The sequence below is a fragment of the Poecilia formosa genome, unplaced genomic scaffold (genome assembly GCF_000485575.1).
Source record: "Poecilia formosa unplaced genomic scaffold, Poecilia_formosa-5.1.2 Scaffold131, whole genome shotgun sequence".
Taxonomy (NCBI): Eukaryota; Metazoa; Chordata; class Actinopteri; order Cyprinodontiformes; family Poeciliidae; genus Poecilia; species Poecilia formosa.
The window spans coordinates 411393-433687 of record NW_006800070.1 but is presented as its reverse complement, the minus strand read 5'-3'; the positions used below and the strand labels follow the sequence as shown (position 1 = coordinate 433687).

The 22295-nt window shown below is 39.9% G+C and overlaps 2 protein-coding genes across 5 annotated transcripts in view; one reads left to right on the top strand and one right to left on the bottom strand.

The window, feature by feature from the left end:
* Nucleotides 1-252: 252 nt before the first annotated feature.
* On the top strand, nt 253-17804 carry coq8ab (coenzyme Q8A, genome duplicate b). 4 transcript variants are annotated; one of them, XM_016676316.1, is made up of 16 exons: nt 253-489; nt 866-977; nt 1897-1906; nt 4104-4399; nt 4518-4584; nt 6433-6504; nt 7186-7311; nt 8943-9028; nt 9131-9271; nt 9356-9437; nt 9573-9666; nt 10986-11127; nt 12211-12318; nt 12404-12469; nt 14313-14399; nt 16450-17804. In XM_016676316.1, exons 2-16 carry the CDS (start codon nt 885-887, stop codon nt 16741-16743), a joined length of 1764 nt encoding a protein of 587 aa, XP_016531802.1. In that variant the 5' UTR covers nt 253-489; nt 866-884; the 3' UTR covers nt 16744-17804. The 4 variants fall into 4 exon arrangements, with proteins under 4 accessions (XP_016531802.1, XP_016531801.1, XP_007561887.1 ...); XM_016676315.1 differs by having other exon boundaries at nt 253-588; XM_007561825.2 differs by lacking the exon at nt 1897-1906 and having other exon boundaries at nt 253-588; nt 4109-4399.
* A 757-nt stretch (nt 17805-18561) lies between these two features.
* The window catches only part of LOC103144710 (zinc transporter 2-like), a 4398-nt gene continuing 664 nt past the window's right edge, over nt 18562-22295 (bottom strand). Inside the window, exons 3-8 of the mRNA XM_007561822.2 lie at nt 22102-22248; nt 21195-21348; nt 20322-20514; nt 19233-19338; nt 19010-19138; nt 18562-18930 (exon numbers count right to left, since the gene is read on the bottom strand). Of these exons, the coding sequence (XP_007561884.1) occupies nt 18812-18930; nt 19010-19138; nt 19233-19338; nt 20322-20514; nt 21195-21348; nt 22102-22248 (848 nt within the window). The 3' untranslated portion in view covers nt 18562-18811. The remainder of the gene's footprint in view (nt 18931-19009; nt 19139-19232; nt 19339-20321; nt 20515-21194; nt 21349-22101; nt 22249-22295) is intronic.

Genomic DNA, 22295 nt, shown 5'->3' with positions numbered 1-22295 from the left:
ATTACGAAAAAAAATGTTGGAAGTATCTTTGTTTTCTTCAGTTCTGACGTGAAATCGATACATTTGGCGACATAAATACATAGGTCTTTGCTCAGTTATGTTTTTATTAACTTATATTAGCCATTTATTTGTCTTCTTGAAATATTCTTTGCTATGATCTGTTTTTTGTTCACATAAAGAAACATACGTCTCCAGTAGTCACGTGATACTTAAAAAAAAAAAGGAATGGGCGGGAAGCTCGTGGACGCCTCGTGCGTGCAGCAACTCGCGACCCGCCCTGAGCGGACACGTCAGCGGGAACACGCAGCGACTGACAGATTGTGCGCCCAGGATAGCGGTTTGTTGATAGTCGAGATCGCTGAACTTTGCCTCTCTGGATGGTGTGTGTCCATTTGCATGTCCGCAGCGTGTCGCCCCGCCGCCTTGTCTCGCAGGATTTTTTTTTTTGGTTAGTTTTTTTCCTGTAAGGAATTGTCAAGTCAAACCAAGGTGAGAGAGGGACTTATGTTGTGCCACTGCCGTTGCACAATGCTCGCTGCTCTGCATGCGCTCTGAGCTGAGACGACGTGTTGAGAAAAGCTTCTGGTGGTGAGTGGAAGTTGTGGCTCTTTTGTTTGTCCAGTCGGCTCTGAAATCCATATTCTCCATCTCTATCGTCTCTGGTTTTCTTTTTGAGCTTACACAAAAGCATGTTTGTTTTTTTGTTTGTTTTTTTAAACCTTCCTCTTTTATTCCTGCTTGTGTTTACATTGTGTAGCTAAAGCGTGGTATTGGTGGTTGTGGTGTATTTACAGAATGGCTTCTTAAAAACAAACACTTGCTCACCAAACCTCTTTAGATTTTTGTTTGTTTTTTTTCTGTGCAGGTCACTGTAGGGTAACATCATGACAGGGGACGCAGTGGTTTTGAGGGGTCTGAGCTGGATAAAGCAGGCAGCTAGCAGAGGCAGCCTGAGCAGCCCCAACAGCCACAGGCTGGTAAGCATCCATCCCACCATCAGATCACCAGGGGTGGGCAGTGAGCTGTACTTTGTCCCAGGATGCAGCTGCAGAGTGGATTCATGTTTCTTCCATGAATGCATTTCTCCACAGGATGCACTTTGGTGCTGTTCTCTGAGTAAAACAATATATATGAGTATATGTAAAAGGCTAAGGACAAGTGCATTGATTCATGCACAAGAATGGTATTGTTAGAGATGCACCGAACCGATATTAATATCCATATCAGTTTCGATATTGGAAAAAATCGGTGGCATTGTGTCTGATCTGTTCGGTTTAATTCTATGCGTTGTTTTCTGAGTGTTTTATTATTTATTTTGCATTATGTTTGATGGACTTTCTGAACCATTTGAAAGAATTTGCAGTTTATGTTCTTACATTTTTGGCAAAGTTGGTCAACCTTTTGTTTTTGTCAGTTTCTTTAGTATTCATTTTACACTGACTGAACAAATTAAAGTTGTGTTTTAACATGTTTGACAAAGCTTGTGAAGTTTTTGGTGTATCACAGTGCAGTTATCAGATAAATTTGTCTGTCTTTAAAAAAAATCGTTTTAAGTTGATTTTGCGTCGTTTTTCTGTATCGGATCGGTATCAGTCGATACTAGATCTCAGATATCGGTATCGGAAGTAAAAAAAAAGTGTATCGGTGTGTCCCTACCTCTTCTTTTTCTGTTTGCTCCAAAACTACTCCGTCCAAAACCTGCAGCTCGGGTTTTCTGCTTCTGCGTGTCGGAGTCTGACCTTGATGATAACAGAAACTCGCTGGGAGAAACCTGATTGGTGCGTCTCGCGTCGTCACTTTGAATAACTGTTATGGATTTTCTTCAAGCGCGTTTCATGTTTATATTTCACATGCAGCTGCATGTAAGCCTGCAGAGACGGTGCTTTGCCTTAGCTGACGTTGAACAGCTACCATTGTCTCTTATTCGGTGTAGCTTTTGTAGTTGCTCTACTTTGCAAACCTGATGGGGGCCCAGGTTGGAAACTCATTGTGTTGACCCCACTGCGTTTCCCCCAGGGCTTCAAAAACTGATTTTGATTTCAGTTTTGCTAGAGTTGTGTTTTTGTACCTAGAACGTCCAGTTTTTTTTTTTTGTTTGTTTGTTTTTTTGTTCTTTTTTTTATCTCTAAAGGATTCAATGATGTGCTTTTTTTGATGACTCAAAAGATCCTATTTTTTTATTTAGCCATAAATAAAGATAAATTGAAATGCATGGATGAAGTTATCTAACCAAAAAAAAAAAGAGAAAACGGCGAGTTTTTTTGATATGTCATCATAATTACTTCATTTTAGTACCCAAGAGACCAAAGCAACCCCACAGCATGATAACACCTCCACCATGTTTTACTGTAAAAACAGCACGCTTTTTGTTTGGTAGCTTAATTTTTACATATATGAACCCTGGATTCCTAAAATGTTAAATTTTAACTCCCCTCACTGGCCAGGTCACTGGTTCGTCACAAGACCAACATCCAACCATTCACAAGCACACACACACGCACACACACACGCACACACGCACACACACACACACACCTACACACACACACTCTTACTTATAATTAAGAATTTCCAGTTAACCTAATCCAACGCGTGCCTGGAGAAAAACCAGACATACGACGAGATGCAAACAATTTAGATTTGAACCCAGCAGCACTAACCCCTGGTCTGCAGTGAACTTTTGTATTTTTTATTTTGCAAACATCTCTTCTCAGAAGCCTTTGTTACAGACATTTTGTATCCTGTTTTGTTTCCATTCGTCAGTCTTCATGTCCGTGAACAGCTTCACGTGGTTCGCGCTGCAGTGGGCGGTATGTGCCCAAACAAACACTTCAGTTTCGTTTCGGTTGCTATGAGATGCTTATGTCTAGATGACCTTGAGTAAAAATATCACAGTTTCTGACACTTGTAGCTAAAAAAAAAAGCAGAAGATGATCTAATTGTTTTTGTTTCTAACAAAAAAAGCAACAGCAATTCCTACTGATGTTGAAATAACATAACATAGTGAGTATTAAAGTTATCTATCCATCTATTCCATAGATAGCTGTGTTTTTGTTTTTTACTGTTTTCATTTTGATACCTAGACTTTAAATGAAACAAATATCTTTTTTTAAATTTTTTTTTATTTTGAAGATTACATTTTTGGGAAATCTGGATATTTTTTTCCCCACCAATAATTCCACAGTTATGACTGATTGTTTGACTGGCGTGTTTTACATTTTCTATTTATGTAGATTTTCAGTTTAGGTCAACTGTACGGTGTAACATTAGTGTCAGGCTTTTTTTTTTCTTAATTACAAGAATAAAGTAGTAATATCACCTGAATGAAGTTGTAATTTCATGAGAACTCCGACAAGAAAATAAAATGAAGAATGCTGAGCATACTGTGAAGTTACACTTTGGTATCAGGTTTACAGATAGTAGATAACTATTTTAACACATAAGTATCAAATTATTATCATCAGCAGGACTTTGAGATGACTGAGCAACGATTGAGTGTATTTCAAAGAAAACCACACACACACACCGAGGTCTATCAGCTTTTTTTCCTCATTAAAATGAATTTTTCTAGGACGTTCTTCTGATAAAAATGTGTGTTTATTTTGCGAATATTACGACCGTATTCTCGTAATTAAGTAAAAAAATCTCAACCCCAGTGCTCCGTCGTACAACTCACAGAAGGGATGATTGAAATAAAAACCATTTATAGTCTAGAAAATAGAAGAAAGCAAGTGGAAAAAAATAGATCAAAATCGGATCTGGAATATATATATAAGGAGATTTTATTTTTAGCATGAGCTAGGGCTGGACGACAGAAAAAATTTACGAAACAGCTACGTTTCTCTTTATAGTTGCTTCGTTTCAGCAAGCTGACCAGCAGTGCGCAGCAACATTTGGGGGAGGGAAATCGTCAGTGTCACGTAAATAAAACAAACGATAGCTAGCTAAACATCTACTTTATTTATTCTGCTATACAAGTCGTTAAAGAACCACCAGACCACAACCTCACTTTTCTTTCTCATTAATTGTCTAATTTTCTGAGTGGACGGCGTTCCTGAGTGCAGTCATGTGCCACAGCTTCCTCTCTCCTGTTTTTCTTCGACAGAAGATGGACTGCGGCGTCCTCAGAGCCTCGCCGGCTCAGTTCCTCAGATACTCCACCGTGGGGTCGTACCTCAGCTCCTGCTTGGCCGGAGGGCTGAGCAACGCTCACGGGGCCTGTGGCGGAAGACCCAGTGCTGGACACACGAGGTACCGCAGGAACTGGTCGGGTCAGCTGTACTCTGGACACACGCGGCTCTTTAACCAGGACAACTCCACAGTGGGGCGGCTGACGGCAGAGGACATCGAAAAAGCAAGAAGCGCCAAGAAAACCGAAGCGAAGCAGTATAAACAAGCGGTAGTGTGTCTTTAGAAGACAGTAAATAATGCCGTTTTTTTAGGATTGAAGGGCTGATGAATACAAGAAGTAAAACAAAGTTCTTTTGTTGTTTAAGTTTAGTCCTCTTTTTGTTCAGCTGAGTGAAAATGCTCGGGAGAGGAAAGTGCCGGTCACACGGATAGGAAGGCTGGTCAATTTTGGAAGTAAGTGTTTTTGTTTTCTTTTTATGTAAGAGATCTGTGGCTGATTTCCAATGTTTTTGTTTTTAAAATCAGTGAGTATTTCCTAGAAAATGATGGGTTTACCTTAATCACATTTCCAGAAATGCTGCCAAATCCAGAATGTTAAATTAGACATAAATTTTAAAAAAAGAAGAAAAAAAAAACTGAGCAACTTTGCAGTACTTCACTCAGCCTTCCTGCTATTTACTGTGATTGTCTCTGGATTATTTTGAAAATTTGACTAAATTTCTCCAAGACGGACCAAATTGAAGTCGCATTACTTGACCATCAACATGACCAACATCCTCCAAAACCTAATCCTTAAATTTAGGTCTTAAAAATATTTTTTTATAGAAGATGCCCCAAAATAACATTTAGAAATCTTTTAAATTTGTTGTTTCTTTCATCAAAAATTGCTTTAATTAAAAAAAAAAATGTTTTTATTTTTTTTATGAATCTTAACTTTCATTTGTTGTAGTTTTGGGTTCTGGGTGACGAAATCCCCAGAAGAGCAAACGTTCTGGTGGGAACCAATTTACTGCCGGACCTTGAACCTTGTTGTTGTTTGTGCTGGGAAATTAAATGAAATTCATTACCTACCATCTCATTTATCATAAAAAAAAACACGTATAAATCATGTTTAACAAGGTTAAGCTTGAAAACAGGAGCTATAATTAATATTTCCACATGTAGCAGATGTGTAAACATTGAAGGGAAGCGACATACTTTGAAAAGTGATCAACTCGCATGTGAGAGCTGGAAAAAAATCCACTTTAAGTTGATATAGTTATATTTAACCAGCTTATTTTAAAAGTTAACTCACTGTAGTTTAACTTTGGGAATTTTGTGACTGTTTCAAATGATGACATTAAATTACTGTAAATGACGGGAACGCCTGTATGTGGGAAAAAACAACAACATGATTTTAAGCTGAAAATCTTCCAATTCAGCTCACCGCTTTACGTCTTGGTGCATCGTCACTTTTCTTCCTCCTGCACCGAAAGTGACTGGCAGGGCGTGAAACCGTACCGCCGACTCGGCCTTTCATCCGTATCTTTGAGCCACGTTTGTCCCCAAGCCTGTGGTGTGCAGCCGGTGTGAGATCACCTGGCAGCTCAGCTCTCTGTCTGGACGGTTAATCACCGTTTTCACGTTTTCTTCTTTGACCCTGCAAATTATTCTTTCTCCTTTTGTGCTTTTTTTTTTAATGTTTGCATTTCCCAAAACAAGTTCAGTGACTCAGAAATAAAAAAATACTGTAATAATCCTTAGCGACTGTCACATTTCATTAGGTAACACAATAATTTCTGGGCAGAAAAAAATATTGAGCAAGTAGATTGTGCAATCTTCCTCCGCAGCTGCAAAGGCTCATGGGAGAGTAACAAGTTGGTTTGCAGGAGATCACCAAGAGTAAGTTTGTTATGAAAGTTCAAACCTCAGCTACCAGAAAGCCAGAGTCTTTAGTTTTGTTTCATTGAAGTGTGAACAGAACAAAGTTTCATTATAGATTCAGTACAGAGAGAGTGAACTCGTCTTAGTCAGCAGTTTTGTTTTGTTTTTTTTGCTGACTCGCTCCCTCACAAGAATGGAAGTTCAGGTTATCAGCAGCTGAGGGAAAAGTTTCCGGGACGTGCCGACAGTCCGGCTAATTTAAAAAACACCTCTGGTTTTCTCTTGGCTTCAGTTTCACCCCCTCCAGTTTGAGAAACCCCGTTATCGCCTCCGTCATCAAAGTCCAACTCGCCCCTGTGGGACTTCCAGGCTGCTGATCTCGACCTCCATTCTCGCCGAGCATCGCCTCTGTTTGATCCTCGCGGTTTCTCTCCGCAGGTCTGGCGGTCGGACTCGGCATCGGCGCGATCGCGGACATGGCTAAGAAGAGTTTCAAGCTCAAACAACCAGGTAACAGGAAGTGAAGTGATGTTTAGTTTGTCGCTCAGTTGGCCTGGTGGAGCTGCTGCTGATCTCACACAGCAGGAGTTTAGTTTGAGTCGACTTATCAGTGAGCAGCACCAGGCCAGATAAGCAATGAGACGAGCTCTGGGTTGAGAATTGTGCTTCTGTTTGTGTCGACAATAGACGTGTTGGGAATCCTGCTCCTGGATTTTCTGTTGTTCTGCTTAAAATCTTAAATCTAAAGGAACTAAAAAGCAAAGCATCCCCACAGCATACTGCTGCCACCACTTTGTGCAGTAGGGGCCATGTCTTTTTTCACTAAAGTTCTTCAATGAATCTTTTCAGAACAGCTGTGATATACAAGTGGACTCTATTTACATGTCAGCTGCACTTGATTTTATTTGACTTTGTCAAGATGGGGGCAGCTATTGACATGCGATGTAAATAAAATACTGTTAAAATTTGTGCCAAAATGTGGAAAAGTTCAACAGGTGTCAATATTTATCGTAAGACTTTAAAGAACAGAGTCTGACCTCTGCTTTACTGAGGGTCAACGAGCCACTTGACAAAACCCGACAACAGGATGTTCTTTGAAGCACCATGCAGGGATAATCAGACAGCTGACGTGTTCTGAAATGTGCTCATTTTTGCATTTTTTTATGTATTTTTTAAAATGTTTTTTCAAAGGGAACAAAAAGGCCGTCCTGGACTCAAATCCCTTCCTCTCTGAGGCGAATGCTGAAAGAATTGTTCGGACACTTTGCAAAGTTCGAGGAGCGGCTTTGAAAATGGGCCAAATGCTCAGCATTCAAGGTGAGGATAGATGGTTTCCTTTCTGTAAGCTACATTTCCTGTAAAACTCTCAATGATTTCTTTATTGATGCTACTTGAGCTGCTGCACAATATGAATCCATATGAGGCTGTGTGTAAACAAAGCTTCGGTTAACGTCTGTCGGGGCTTCGGTTTCTTTAACCAACAAGCTGGATTCCTTCTTCAGTACTGAAAATAACCTGCTGAACATACGGAGCGCCATTCCAGCTGAGCTGTTAGCCGTTGCAGGCAGCAGCTTAAGCCGACTCTGAGGTCGGTGGTGTTCACACCACACGCTTACATTAGGCTGCTGTTTTAGCTCCCGTGCTTTTCGCCAATGCCGCTGTCAAGTGTTTGTCATGTGAGCTCAGTGACTGAAGCATTTGATGTGTGAAACATAAACCCCGTTTTCTGAAAGATAAACCCCTCCTGCAGCCGGTCGAAATCCCACATGGACAGTCGCCAGCGTTTGTTTTGAAGGTGTTTCCTGAAACGGCCATTTTCTCGCTATCAGGTTTCAACTTGTTCCTCTAGCTGGGGAAACAACCATTTAAGTAAGAAAGATTTAACAGGGGGGCGAAAAAAAATCATGTTAAGCATGTGAGTGTATTATGTTCCTACTTCTGCAGCTTGTATTTATGTTTTTATTTGCGAATGTACATTTTGGTCAACTCACGTTTTGTTTTTCAGGAGACTGCCTTGACTTGTTTTATGGATTTTAAAGTATGCTGTCATGCGACCTTTGAACTGCTGAGGCTACGGACCATATCTGCTGATTGTTCCATTTCCAGCTCTAAGACTTGCAATGGATCAGACTTACTCTTAGGATTTTGTAGACTTCTATGTTATTAAAAAAAAACATAAAAATGTTGATTGACATCTAATCTACATAGAAGACATGTTCTTCTTGACAGCTTAATGAGATGTGTGTGTCTGGGTTTGGTCAAAATACCACAGGGTTCCTGAATGCACCCTCATGGCTCTAGAATGTTCTTTTTGTGGTCCATTAGGACACATAGGTGCACTCTTCCTCCTGTGCTGTCAAAACAAAGTGACGGTTGGTGCTTTTTACAGTCACTAGAAAAGAAAACAACATTTCTCCTTTAACCAAAGAGTGAACTATTCTTCTTTTGTCCAGCTGAACAGCACTGCTTTCCAAATAAGTTTAGAGTTCATATAGAAGCTACAGTTAGCTTAAGCATGTAGCGACATAAAGCTAATAGCTGTTTCTGTTAGCTTGAGGTGAGTCTTTTCCACTGTGTGCAGTAAATTCTCACTTGATGTCAAAACACATTTCTGAGTTCATAGAGCAGTGATGAAAATGTAAATATTTGCTAAATGTAGGAAAAGCTACATTTCGCCTTAGCTGTTAGGTAAATGAAGCTAAAAATCTAGCTAGTAGCCGTGTGAGGTTTCCGTTAGCTTTGCCTAAATGTAGCTTTTTTTCAAACAAATAGACAAATAAAAGTTGTGTCTAATACTTGGTTATATCTTTTGAGGTATAAAAATAACGGTGTTAGCCTGTTAGCTAAAACTTTTATTGCATCAGGCAGCAAACGAACAAGGACTCGGATTAAAGTTAATTTAACCCCATTAGCTTGCTTACATTTGTTTTCTGGTTTTCCTCCATCAGACGACGCCTTTATCAATCCTCAGCTGGCTAAGATCTTCGAGCGGGTCCGACAGAGCGCAGACTTCATGCCCACTAAACAGATGATGGTACAATTATTTCAATTAGCAGTACAAAAAAAATATTTAGCTTCCAGACTCTTCAATACAGCTTTGTTTTTTTATTTGTTTTTTTCCCTCATCTGCCTCCAGAAAATCATCACTAACGATCTGGGCCCGAACTGGAGGGACAGCCTGGAGTACTTCGAAGAGAAGCCGTTTGCCGCCGCCTCCATTGGTCAGGTTCACTTCGGGAGGCTGAAGGACGGCAGAGAGGTGGCCATGAAGATTCAGGTGAGCGTGGTGTTTACGCAGGAGCGAATCATCCGAGCACATCGTGTCCGCGTTCTGCAAACTGATGCCCAAATGTCCCGCCAGTACCCGGGAATCGCCAAGAGCATAAAGAGCGACGTGAATAACATCATGACTGCACTGAGTTTAAGCAACGCTCTGCCTGAAGGTAACATTGTTGGAGGAGTTGTTTTTTTTATCGCCTGCAAGATAACAGCTGCTATTGTGTGCAGGCGGTCACGCCTGATAATACCTGTGTGCCAACCGAGAACACCTTGTCATGTATTTCACCTCAAATTCACAGGTTTGTTTCCAGAACATCTTATTGAGGTCATGAGTCGTGAGCTAGCTTGGGAGTGTGATTACATAAGGGAGGCAAACTGTGCCAGAAAGTTTCAGTAAGTCCTTCATTTTTTTTCTTTTATTTTCTGGCAGATATTATAATGCGTTTATGTTGATCTTTTAGAAATTAATTAAATGACAGTCAAAGCATTTCTGATTCAGCTTCTCATATTACATTTTGTGTTTTATATCTGCTTGAATTGTGATAATTCACAATTCAAGCAGATATAATCTGGGACATAATTCTTGTCTGTTGTGCAGAAAAGAGTAAATCATAAGTTAAATGTTATTATAATCATGATTTATAATTATCTTAAATTACAAAAAAAAAAACTTCAGGTAGTAACATTGATAATGGGTTAAAGCAGGGGTGTCCAAAGTGTGGCTCAAGGACCATTTGTAGTTCCCTGAAGGATTTTAGAGATAACTTTTTCTAAAAATATATAAATATATGTATATTAGGTCTGAAAAATAGATTTCCATTTATTAGCAAAGTTTTTCATTCATCTTAATGTTGGAGTAACTAGAAACTCAATAGCAAATCTTACAGCCCATATAAGAAAATAATCAACAGGTGGCTAACTGGGTAGCATTAATTTTTTCATCTCATGTTGAGTTTATGTAAAGTTTTGGCTCTTTTAAAGCTTCATATGCTCTGATAGTAAAGCCTTGACATCCCTCCAGGTACAGTAAGTCAAAGTTCAAACATCGCCTCTGACTTTCAGTCCGTCTTTGAAATCTGAGTCTGAAACCGTTTGTAGTTTTGAAACGGAAATTGTCTGCCAGAGTAGTTTCTGTTGTTTCCCTTTTATTGAACTTAACCTGAACATCTGCAGGTTTGAAAAGTGAACCTCCTGAAGCCTTGCGCTGTAGAAACCGGCCTCCGCTTCTCTTTCCCCTTCGTGTTCTCCAGGATCCCTGGCTGCAGCCTGCAGAGCTGAATGCCGCGTTCAGTGACAAACTGTTAATTTCCCAAGAGCTTGAGTTGATTTATGCTGGGAGTTAAGCAGAGGAAAAGGCTGATAATTTCATCAAAGTAAAAAAAAAAATAGAAAGTAGTATTTTAAAAATGCCACTGATAGCCTTGAGCCTGACATGCCGGGGTCTGTCTTTATTGGACAAAAGCAGAGCAGGTTTCACATTAGGACGGCTGCTCAGCGGACGAGAGTCAACACTGAGGTATTTCTCTGCGGACAGAGAGAAACCTCCCTGGGGAGTTTGGTGCAGACTTACAGCTGGGTCAGCTGTCAGCTCTGGGTTCGACCACAAACAGCTCAACGATTAAAACCCTTTACAGTCGAGAGCATTCGTTGAAATCGGACCAATCTTTGCGGCCTTTTATATTTGACCTTGCGCGCCTCTCTCTGCGTGGCAGGCAGCTGCTGAAGGATCACCCGTTTTTCTACGTGCCCGATGTGATCGACGAGCTCAGCAGGGAGCGGGTCCTCACCACGACGCTGGTGTCCGGTTTCCCGCTGGACAAGGCCACGGACCTTCCTCAGGAGCTTAGGAATGAGGTACGCCTCGGAGATTTCAGGGCACGCCGGGCCGAGTCAATGTCGACGCGTCGGTCCTTGTTGAAGTGTGAAATATAACCGGGTTTGATCCACAAACACGGCATTCGACTTTTATTTCCCCACATTTTTTTTTTCACAGCATAACCACAAACTTTCATTTTCTTTTTTCCTTTTTTTACTTTCACATTAAACGGAGCACAAAATACTTTTACAAATGCTCAGTAAAACCAAAATGACACCTGGATTTTAGAATAAAGGTGGCGACACATCATGTCTTCCACAGGAGTTCCTGTAGCACCAAACCTGTGGAAGAACCTGGCTGCAACCAACGATTAATTTAGTAATCGAATATTCTGACAATTAATTGTTCAAAAAAAATTGACTCTTTCTGCAGATTTTTCATTTAACAATGTAAGCTTATTTTGTACAATATTCAAAATATATTGAAATACACATCAACAAATAATTCAATTACTTTTTTAAAATAAGAAAACAAACAGTTTGGGCAATAAAATGTTCATTTTCTTATTTAAAAAAGCTTCATTATTTGTAGCAAAGGATGCATCTGAAGATAAAAAAACATTTCTAACATCAACATGTGAAAAGCTCTGCTGTTTGTGCTTAACATCAACGCAGCGTATTGCTGATATGGTGAATCAACTAATAACTGAATAGAAAAATGTGCTTAATATGAGATTTATTTTTATTTGATTTTTTGCAGAATTTGAACCAGGTGAAGCTAAAACTACGCCGCTTTAAGACTTTTTTGGGTAGAACATATTCACAAAGATTATTTTTTTTATCTTAAATCCAAAATTTATGTATTTTTTTTATACAGTTTTGTCTTAATTACTGACATTTGTCTCTATACTCCAGTTAACAATTAGTCAGTTACTAAATTAGTTGATTATTTCATAATCGATCCATTATGATTCATCGCGATAATCGGTTTAATCGTGGAACCTTTTACGTGGAAAGTCCCAGTGTGGTTAATGTTGTCCTTGTGAGTATCAGATGTTATTATATAATATGTAGCATTAGTATTAATATAACTCCTAATAGCTGCTTGTTTCCTCTCCCCAGATCTGTGAGCAGATCCTGATTTTATGCCTCAGGGAGCTGTTTGAGTTCAGATTCATGCAGACCGATCCAAACTGGTCCAACTTCTTCTACGACCCACAGGCCCATAAGGTTGGTCAACCCGAGCGTCGCTGGTGTAAGACGTCTTCCCGTCCCGGCGGTGAGTGACGGTTTCGTCTCGTTTCCCTGTTTTCAGGTCGCGCTGTTGGACTTTGGAGCTACAAGAGGATTTGACAAGAAATTCACCGACATGTACATCGAGGTAAGAAGTGTGGGAATCAAACTTTTACTGTTTACTGCTGCTGTACGGTGGGTCAAATAAGCAAAAAAAAAAAAAAAAGGAACAAATCTGGCCTCTGTGCAATTATTTTTTCATAAAATAAAACCACATTTGGTTCCAGAGGAGTTTTGTTATCCTGCAGTAAAATAACATCTTCAGAAATGCGCTGTGTGTTATAACACTTTGTGCTGAAAACCTGAATTTGCATAATTTGACATTATTTGGGTTGAAAGCTTACTATTCACTGATTACGACCAGGAGAGTGTCTTAGTAGTCCATGAACTGCCTGATAAATAATAATAAATAATAAAGACTTCTCCGTGTTTGCGGCTCCAGCAGGTTCATTTTTAGTCTTTTTATTCTTTGTCAAAAGAAAAAAAAAAGAAGCGTTACACTTTGCGAGCAAATACAATATTTACGGTTATAGTGAGACAGATTCTCTATATAGGCACACAGCTGGGAAAGCCTTGAGCGTTTAAACTTTCCTTCTGGCTTTATTTGTTGATCAGAGGACAGCACATCCCTTTGTGTAGATGTGAATCCTCTAGAATAAGAACAGCCGTCCTTCTGTGGGAGGAGGATGGTCTCGTCGTAGCCTTGAAGGAGCTCACAGCTCAAGACACAAAACAAAAACAAATCATTTGTTATCTATTCAGTTCAGTCAGAAACTCATAGTAAAAACAGAATGCAGGGGAAGTGTTTCTGCTTTCTTGGAATAATGATAAAAAGTCACATCAGTTGCATCTGTAACAGGAAGTTGAAACGTTTTCGGTTCAGTTTATTTATATGGAAAAACATTTACAGTGAGGAAGTAGGTTCAGTGTATCGTAGAGGGTCAAAAGTGGCACCATAAGAGACAGGTTTTAAAAATGATAATGAAAAAGAAAACCTTCAATAAATGCCTCAAAAATCAGTTATTTCAAAAATACTTGCTGTATTTTTTTTACATGGTTTGGCTAGTCAGGAGCGACTCATGGTTCCCCCCACCCCCCTTGTCATGATGACACATTTTTGAAAAAAAAAAAAAGTTGTCTTTAAGAGCAGGTTCATCTTTTTACCTGCGTTTCCTGAATTGGATCATTTCCAAGTAGCTTGTGTATTTTCCATACAGTTGTGTGTTTTTCCATGTGAGCTGGGTAACTGTTTGTTTTTATCGATCTGTGCAGCACTTTGAGCTGCTTTTAGTATGAAGGGTACTTTATAAATAAAATTGATTGATAATGCAACTTGTAGTCTGGAAAATACGGTAGTTGAATGATTAAATGTGTAAATTGTTCACTAGAATTAAGTGTCATTATTTGTTGATTATTTCATAGTCCTGTGAATTGATCTGCACACAGTAATGTGAGTGGGTGGGACTAACACGGTTACGGACGAGGAGATTGGTCCGCAGCTCTACTGCTGTTCAGGTTAGCCAATCAGAAGTCAGGGTTTGTTTGAGGAGCTGTATAGTTTAATGACTTTACCACAGGAAGAATGAAATAATAATTTAAACAAATATAAAAAAAAAAATTCCCCTCTCACCCTCCATGGGTGGTCTCTTTCATCCTCTGAGCGCGAGTCCTCTACCAGAGGCCTGGGAGCTTGAGGGTTCTGCGCAGTATCTTGGCTGTGCCTAGAACTGCACATTTCTGGACTGAGATGTCTGATGTTGTTCCTGGNATATATATGTATATATATATATATATGTATATATATGTTTTTTAGATGCAGTTCCAGAGTCGGTTGATAACAAAGTCCCAGTTTGTTGGAAGTTGTGCAGCTAGAATCTTTTTTTAATTTCCATTAGCCCAACCTTCATGTTTGGGTCATTTTGTGCCTTCAGATCATTAATGCAGCGGCGGATCAGAACCGAGAAGGCGTCCTGCTCCGATCCAGAGACATGAAGTTCCTCACAGGATATGAGACAAAGGTGAGAAACTCTTATTTAACTATAAGAGGCTGCAATTGAGTTGCTTTGCACCACGTCGCTTTGTAGACAAAAAAAGCTACAGCGTCTCGAACGTCCAATCAGAAGCAGGAAGCTGCTCTAAGAAGCTCTGGTTGTTTTTCACCAACAATCAGCTGAACTTCCTGCTGTCTGGATTTTGGGTTCACTGTTTTTAAGCATTTCGAATTTGGATTTTAAATAATTTTGGGATTTACTTTCGTACAACAATTGTTTAACTGTAATAGTAATCAGTGGCCCAATATGAAATTCAATCAGGACGTCCCACTGTCGTTTTTCATTTTTCCCCCTCTCGGTCCCGATGTGTATTTGTGGCGATGTTGCCCTGTCGTTTGTGTTTCTGGTGATTCATCACGCTGACATAGAGCTTTTCTTCTTCGTCTGGTTCTAATTATCAGGGCTGCTCATTTAGAGGACCTCCAGTTGGTTTAATAGTTTCCAGAAACCTTCAGGTCAGAGCCAAACATATCAACAAAAAAAAAAACCGCTCACTGCACTAAAAGCTATACATTTAATCCCCATGTTTTTGTTTTATTGCCTAGAGAAACAATCTATAAAGTACTCGCAGAACTTTTTCCTCTTTTACAAAAAACGATTTGTAAAACATATGTTTAGCACATCTGTCACAGCTTGTAGCCAAGCGTTACCTCATAATAACATGTAGTTATGTGTCTCTTTGGGATTTCAAGGCATTTTGAAGTCCATTTGTATGCGAGAAATTTAACTGCTAGCATGTTGTTGGTGAATTATTGGTAATTTTGTGTCTGCTAACCGTCAGTGTTGGCCATGAAAGTCATTTCGTTTTGATCTATTTAAAAATTTCTGTCTGCATAAACTGCTTAAAACCACATTGTTGGCTATTCGGGGCTAAACACAAAGAGGATTCTTATTTTGATGATACACAGATAATTACAGATATTACAAATAATGAAAACCCAAAATTTAATGTCTTAAAAAGTTGGGACGTAGTGAAATCGTTAAATGTCGGAGACTCCTGGTGTCGCACCCTAATCAGCTAATTAACACAAAACACCTACAAAGGTTTCCTGAGCCTCTAACCGGGTCTCTCAGTCTGACCAAGCAGCGACTCCATGGAAATGAACACAATTTGTTTAAATCGATCTTATGTAATATTCTAATTTTCAGAATTTGGGGATTTTCATAATCTGTAAACCGTAATCATCAAGGTTACAAGAAAGTAATGGCTTGAAATACTTTCACTCAGTGTGACCTATATATTTAGAAATGAATGAATAAGACTCCAAATAAAATGTTTATTTGACTCATGAAAATGTATGTATATTTTTTCATTTTTAACTTACAAAGCTGCGTTGGAGCAGCAATAATTATGACATCCCATCTCGAAATTGAACGTGAATTAACTCTTTTTGTTTTTACTCCGTATTGAACCTGAAAACGCAACTTGCTCTATATAAAGCAACTCAGCTGTGCGAACCAATTTGTCGCCAGGTTTTCCCAAGCTTCCGATCGCGGCTCCTGCTGTTAAATCACCAGGTTTGTGCTCATGTTCCCGACTTAAGTAAAAACTAATCAGATGACTTGTTTCTGGAAACTGGGCCAGAGTGAGTCAGAAGGTTCCTTCAGCAGAGTGAAGCAGTTCGTCTGGCACCAGTCCGTTAGTCTTGTGGAAACTGAGTCGGATTCTAAAAAACACAAACGTGACCAGCTAGCGCCACATAAACAGCTGCTAGACACCATTTCCTATTTAATAAGTATTTTCATTCCTTTTTAAGCAAGTTCTTCATCCTCATTAAGCCTTTTCTTTATCTTCCTCTGAGAATCTTGGTTTTCTCACCAGTCGTCTTTCAGTTCATGAGCTTCACAAGTCTGATTTTGGTGTGGGGGGCCCCATCTGTTCCTCTAGTAGGGGCGGATTGTTTTACACCTCTCTGGGTACGCTTAAGCCTCAGCTCAAAGGGAGCGACCAATCAGACCAATCCAACGTTGTTCCCTCCCGAACGTTAACTCGGCCTCCGCTCTTCCTCTCTCGCAGTCGATGGAGAACGCCCACGTGGACGCCGTGATGATCCTCGGCGAGGCCTTCAGCTCCCAGGAGCCGTTCGACTTCGGCGAACAGAGCACCACGGAGCGCATCCACAGGCTCATCCCCGTGATGCTGCGGGAGCGTCTGACACCGCCGCCGGAGGAGACCTACTCCCTCCACAGGAAGATGGGCGGCTCCTTCCTCATCTGCTCCAAACTGAAAGCCAGGATCTCCTGCAAGAACATGTTCCAGGAGGCGTACAGGAACTACTGGAAGGACGGACGCCCCGACTCTGAACAGTGAAGACTTGTGTTCCGTCGGGATTATCTTGAATTATTAGGGGGTTTTTTGTATCATGTTGGAACAATTGGGGAGGGGGGCAAGTTTCCTTTTTATTCTTTTACAACTGTTACATGATGGGGGGAAAAAACTGAACAAAATGTATGTCCAATAGCAGCTATAGTTGTCTTAATCAAGTGTTTGTTTTGACTATAGGTACTAACGCCATCTTTAATCTCCATAAGGATCGAATAGTTTGTACATATCCTTTAAGCCATTCTGTTGTTTGTACTGTATGACCTCCTTATTATGAGTCGTGAGGGACCACACTCCACCTGATCTGAACCATTATGGAGAATAAACTAATCATGATGATGAAAAAGCACAACATAAACCCCCCATCCCCCAAGTATACCAAAAAATATGCACGGCGACACCTGATCGATTAAGATCTTTAGCCATTTATTGTGGCTAACCCAGTGTTTGAATTGTTCTGCTTTATCTGAAGAAAAGCAGCAGAGATGTGTAAATCTCAAGCAAATCTTTTATGTAAATTTAAAAAAAACTCTCCTTAGCCCTAAGGTAAGAATATAAAGTTGATTTCTGCGGTGCCTTAAGGTTGAGTGAGTGGAACTCACTGTTATGTTTTCTTTTTATACCGAGTCCTAACGGTTTTCTCAGCTGCTGCCTCCTCAAAGTGGGTTTGTTTACGGCCGCCATGATGGTGGAAACAATCACTTGTTCTTTAACATAAACGCTCCTGAACAGTCGGTCAATAATGCTTCGTTTCGCTTATATTTTCCCCTCTGTCTTCCTCTTTCTGCACCCCGCCCCTGACTCACTTGCAGAATATAAAAAAGGAAGTAGTATTTCTGTCTGAATGTCGATTTAACATGTTTTAATGCATCTCACAGATGTTTCATTTAACCCTTCTGAGTCCAGCAGACATGTTCAGCTCTTTGTCACATTCCTGCTTTTTTCTTAAGAGTTTCGCCATGAATACAGCCGTTACCTCCCACGAGATCTCAGTGAAAAGTGTGAATACTTTTGTAGTTTTCATTTTCAATAAATACGCAAAATGTTTACATTTGTTTTCATCGAGTATTGAATTATCTAAATCTATTGCAGAGAGGGGAAAAAAACTGGAAGTTTTCATGCGTATGAATTTAAAGAGAAGATATCAGGTGAAACTGGAGGGAAAGCTAAGCCGAAAGTTACAAGCTAGCAAAGCTTCGCTACATCAAGTTTCGCTGGCTAATGCTTTACTCTGCTTTCCCTGCCTCCTTTTTTCAAACAGCAGGATCTGACCCAGCGTGGATTATTAAAAAGTGGGGAGCACACCTTAAAGGAGGCCCTACATAATATAATTGTCTACTTTTTTATAGCTCCGATGTGAATTGGCCTCGTTAACTGGATCGTCTCGATGCACTGACCGTGTTCTCTATGGAGAAGAATGATGCCAAAACTAACCCTGAATCAACCAGTCATTCAGAAATTTGCTTCAGAAGGGAAAATGTTTGTACAAAAAGTGGAATACAGTAGGACACAATCTTGCTTAGGTTATTTTCATTCATGTAAATATACTGATGTGATATATTAGTAGGTAGACTTTGGAATTATAGCTTCTCCTTTGAGAAAACCCATCTGGTTATTGTACAAATTTAGTTAACATTGTCTATAATCTCATATTTACACTGCGTTTATTAAAATTCATTGTCCCTCTAATGCAAAACCAACTGAAAGCTTATGCCCAAAGCTTACAAAGTGTTGTCCAGGTAACCAATTTAAATAAGCTTTACTAACTCTACAAAGAAGATTGATTTAAAACAAATTAGCCAAACGTTAACAGGGGACATATTTATTCACTTATTGTCATATTTGAGCAAACAATAAACTCAAACAAAAAAAAATTTGTTTCATTTAATCCTGGAATAATAATAATGATTGACATTCGTTTCCATGATGTTTTGTGAAAACTTTATGCATTCTCCAAATAATGGATGCAGCTTTTGGCATAAGGACACCCACAACAGTCTTTCCGCTTTTCAAACCAGCTGTAGTTGGTTGCCACAGAGGGAGCAGCCAATCAGAATCATCTTTCAGATGAAGTCTTGCATCGCTCCACTTGGATTGTGATGCTGGAGAAACCAAACTTGGAACGAAGGAGCTTCGTTGCCTTCCTGAGGATGATCTGTGAATCCGCATCTTCATCTGTGAAGACAGACATTTTGTTGACTACGATGAAGCTGGTCCTTAAACACCTTTGTGGCGTGTTTTAGGTCTCTATCACCTATAGTGATGTGTGCGGAAAGCAGTGAGTGGTCCATGTTGAGACTCCATGTGTGCAAACCGTTAACAGCTTTGACTTTTCCCACGGACAGCAGCTGCTCTCCAACGGAGCCGACGCCCTGAGGAGCGCCTAAACAAGACCAACACACGGGCAGAAAGACGGCGCGGCGCCTGCTGTCAAAAAGCTCCAGACAGCAGCAACACATGCGGAACAAAGCGTTTACCTTCCATCAGTATCCTGAACACTTCCTTCGCGACGGGAAACGTCGTCCCGACGACGACGACGGAGAACAGAAAGGTGCAAATGGGATCTGCCACTTTATACTCAGGCTGTCGGCGAGAAAGTATATTAGCTGAGGTCAACAAGAAAGCACTAAAAGGCTGCTAACGTACGCATGTAAACCTTTTTATTCCCATAACCACAAACTTGAGTTATGTAATTCATGTTAGACACATTAATTCTGATTTGTTCTTTATGATATATATATATATATAATTATTTTTTTTTTTTGGTTGCACGTTTAGATAATTATTCCCTTCGGTTTTGGATGCACAAATATATATATTTTTCCTCTTTCTGCAACCCTGGCAGCAAGGAATTGTTTTTACAACCAGGAGCAGCTAATTAGCATCTCAAAAGCTCAAATCTTAAAGAATACAAAATACTATACAAAAGAATACAAAATACATTTGATATTGCGTTTTTTGGGGGGGTTTGGGCCAATAACAAGTCGATACAGTGCCAGTTTTACCAATGTTGATACTGTATCGGCAAACTTCCGACTTTTAGGTTTTTTTGTAGTTTTTCGTTTGATTTATTTTATTCTATCCAAGGACAGAATTTGGGCTTTTTTACAAGTTTCTGCAGAATACGTTAATACCTTATTACCATAACTTGTGTGCAAATTTCTTTCCTAAATAAAGTGCAAAAGATTGTCCTTTGACAGAAAATCAAAACTGTTTTGAGGTAGATCAGAGATATTACAATACAAAAATGAACAAAAATGTCAAGAGGGAATCTAAAACTTAAGAATATATTCGAAACCGACTTGATATTTATCGATGTTTTATATTGATCTGCCCACTTCTATTTAACAGTCTATGGCAAAAATAATGTATAAAAGTTAAGCGTCTGTTTTTCAAATTCAATAAAATACCTTGGTGTTTGTGGTGGCAAAATGTAGGAAACAAGATAGAAATACTTTTTCCAAACCACTGTAAAATACACAGCAGATCTCCAGTCAAAGTGAAGTTATAGCTGAGAGGACACGTCTGGGAATGCTACTCTGCTCAGGGATTTTACTGAAACTCGCCCAGAAGTGGATGATGCTAGCAGCCAGGAGGACACCGACACTCTGCAGCAGGTCGCCCAACACGTGGACGAAGGCTGCCTTCACACTTGCGTTGCTGTGGCAATGACCCCGAGTCCGTTTGTCCCTCTGCGCTACAGGGACCCCGTGGTTGTGGCCATGTGAGGCGCCAGACTGATGAAGAATCAGAACCATCCTGCGTGGGTTAAAGGTCCGCATTAGTTACAGGGTTTGCACACTTTTCCCTGTTGATTCAAACATTTTCAAGCTTCTCCAGATTCTCCACACTTACAAAAAGAGTTTCAATTCATTGTTATATCATCTATTACCGTTATTAATAATGTCTTACATTCTACAGCAGCAACAAAGAAAATTAAAATGTAACATTTATGTTTGGAAATGTCTCTCACACATCCTACACACTTGACCTACACAGATCAATAAGCTATTGAGCTCTTAGGAAAAACAAATATTACATAAAAACAATCCTAACAAATCAGGTTAAAATAAATAATGTTCCTGCTCAAATAAAATGCTAAAGCACAAGATATGAAAATAGTTACAAGAAAAAAAATCTCTAAAAAATGTCACTAAGTTCTCTAGCAGTTAGCCAATAGGAATTATTTTTGGTAATTCAAACTGACCTAAAGCAAGAAAAGTTTAGTCAGCTTTAACTTCAGATTTTTTATTAGGTGCATGAAAATATCTGGTTTCAACTGAAACCAAATTTAGGCTATTTAAATCAAACACTAGATTGCACTTCATTACAAAACTGTGCAGACTGAATATCCAGCACTTTCAAGGATTTCAAGCACCTGTGTGAACCCTGACTTTAAGAACAGGGTTCGTTTGGCTAAAATCACACGGCTCACTCACAGGACGTTGACGACCACGGCACAGGCCGAGGTCACGAGCATGATCTGACCGTCGATGTCGTAGTCTCCCTCAGCGATCCTCTGCACGGCTGAGAAGACCAGAACCACCGTCACGGCCCAGACCGACACGATGGAGAGGAACATCCCCAGAATCTCTGCACAGCCAAACAGCCGAGTCTTTAAATGTGTGAAAGTTAAGTTGAACATCTGAAATAGCCTAATGGTTTTAGAAAATCAAATTCGAGGAAGTTATTTTCAACAATTTAGTTTTGCTTTACTGTCATTTAAAATTTATCAAAGTTTCGATTGTGAGAGTAGCAACCTGGCGTATAAATTTAACCTGACAGATTTACCTCGTTCTGTTAACCACTGGTAACCAGACTAAACTAGGTCAGATGAGGCTCCTTGATCTTTTATTTTTATTTTTAAAGGATGATTACGAGGAAACTTGTGATGTTAGGACTGTTTGGCTTCCAACAAGAATCAGCAGATTTGAAGTACGTATTTTTCGGACTATAAACCGCTTCTTTCCCCCCCACGCTTAGACCATGTGGCCAGTGCGGCTTTTCTGTGAATTTTTCTTCAACCACCAGGGGGCGCTTTAGCAGGAAGTGAATCATTGGAAGTCAAAATTGGAAATAAAAGAAGAAAGTGCTGTTTTTCATTTCGAACAAGCACATGCTAGCAGCAGGAATGATGGAGAAATTTCTTCAAACTCACAGCTCCTCATCATGGAAACCACACGAAGAAGTTCATATGATGCCGCTTTTGAAGGCCATCGATCTGGCTGTAAAGATCGAAAGCTGCTGCACTCAGGTTCGTGAACGAATCCATGGTTGCAGACGCAGGGCTGCGTCCTTAATAGCAGATTTTGCCATATAAATCTGGCAGCTCTCGCTCAGTCCCACCTGCTCGGTACCAGCCGAAAGTCATGGTTTGAGTTTGAGGCCTGGACGAAACCTCCAGGGAGAAGATGCTGATCACGATGCTGCCGAAGTCCGTCAGAAGATGAGTCGCGTCCGTCATGATGGCCAAACTGTGAGCCGCGTATCCGCCTGGAGGACCCAAAAAAAAAAAAAAAAAAAAAAAAAAAAAAAAAAAA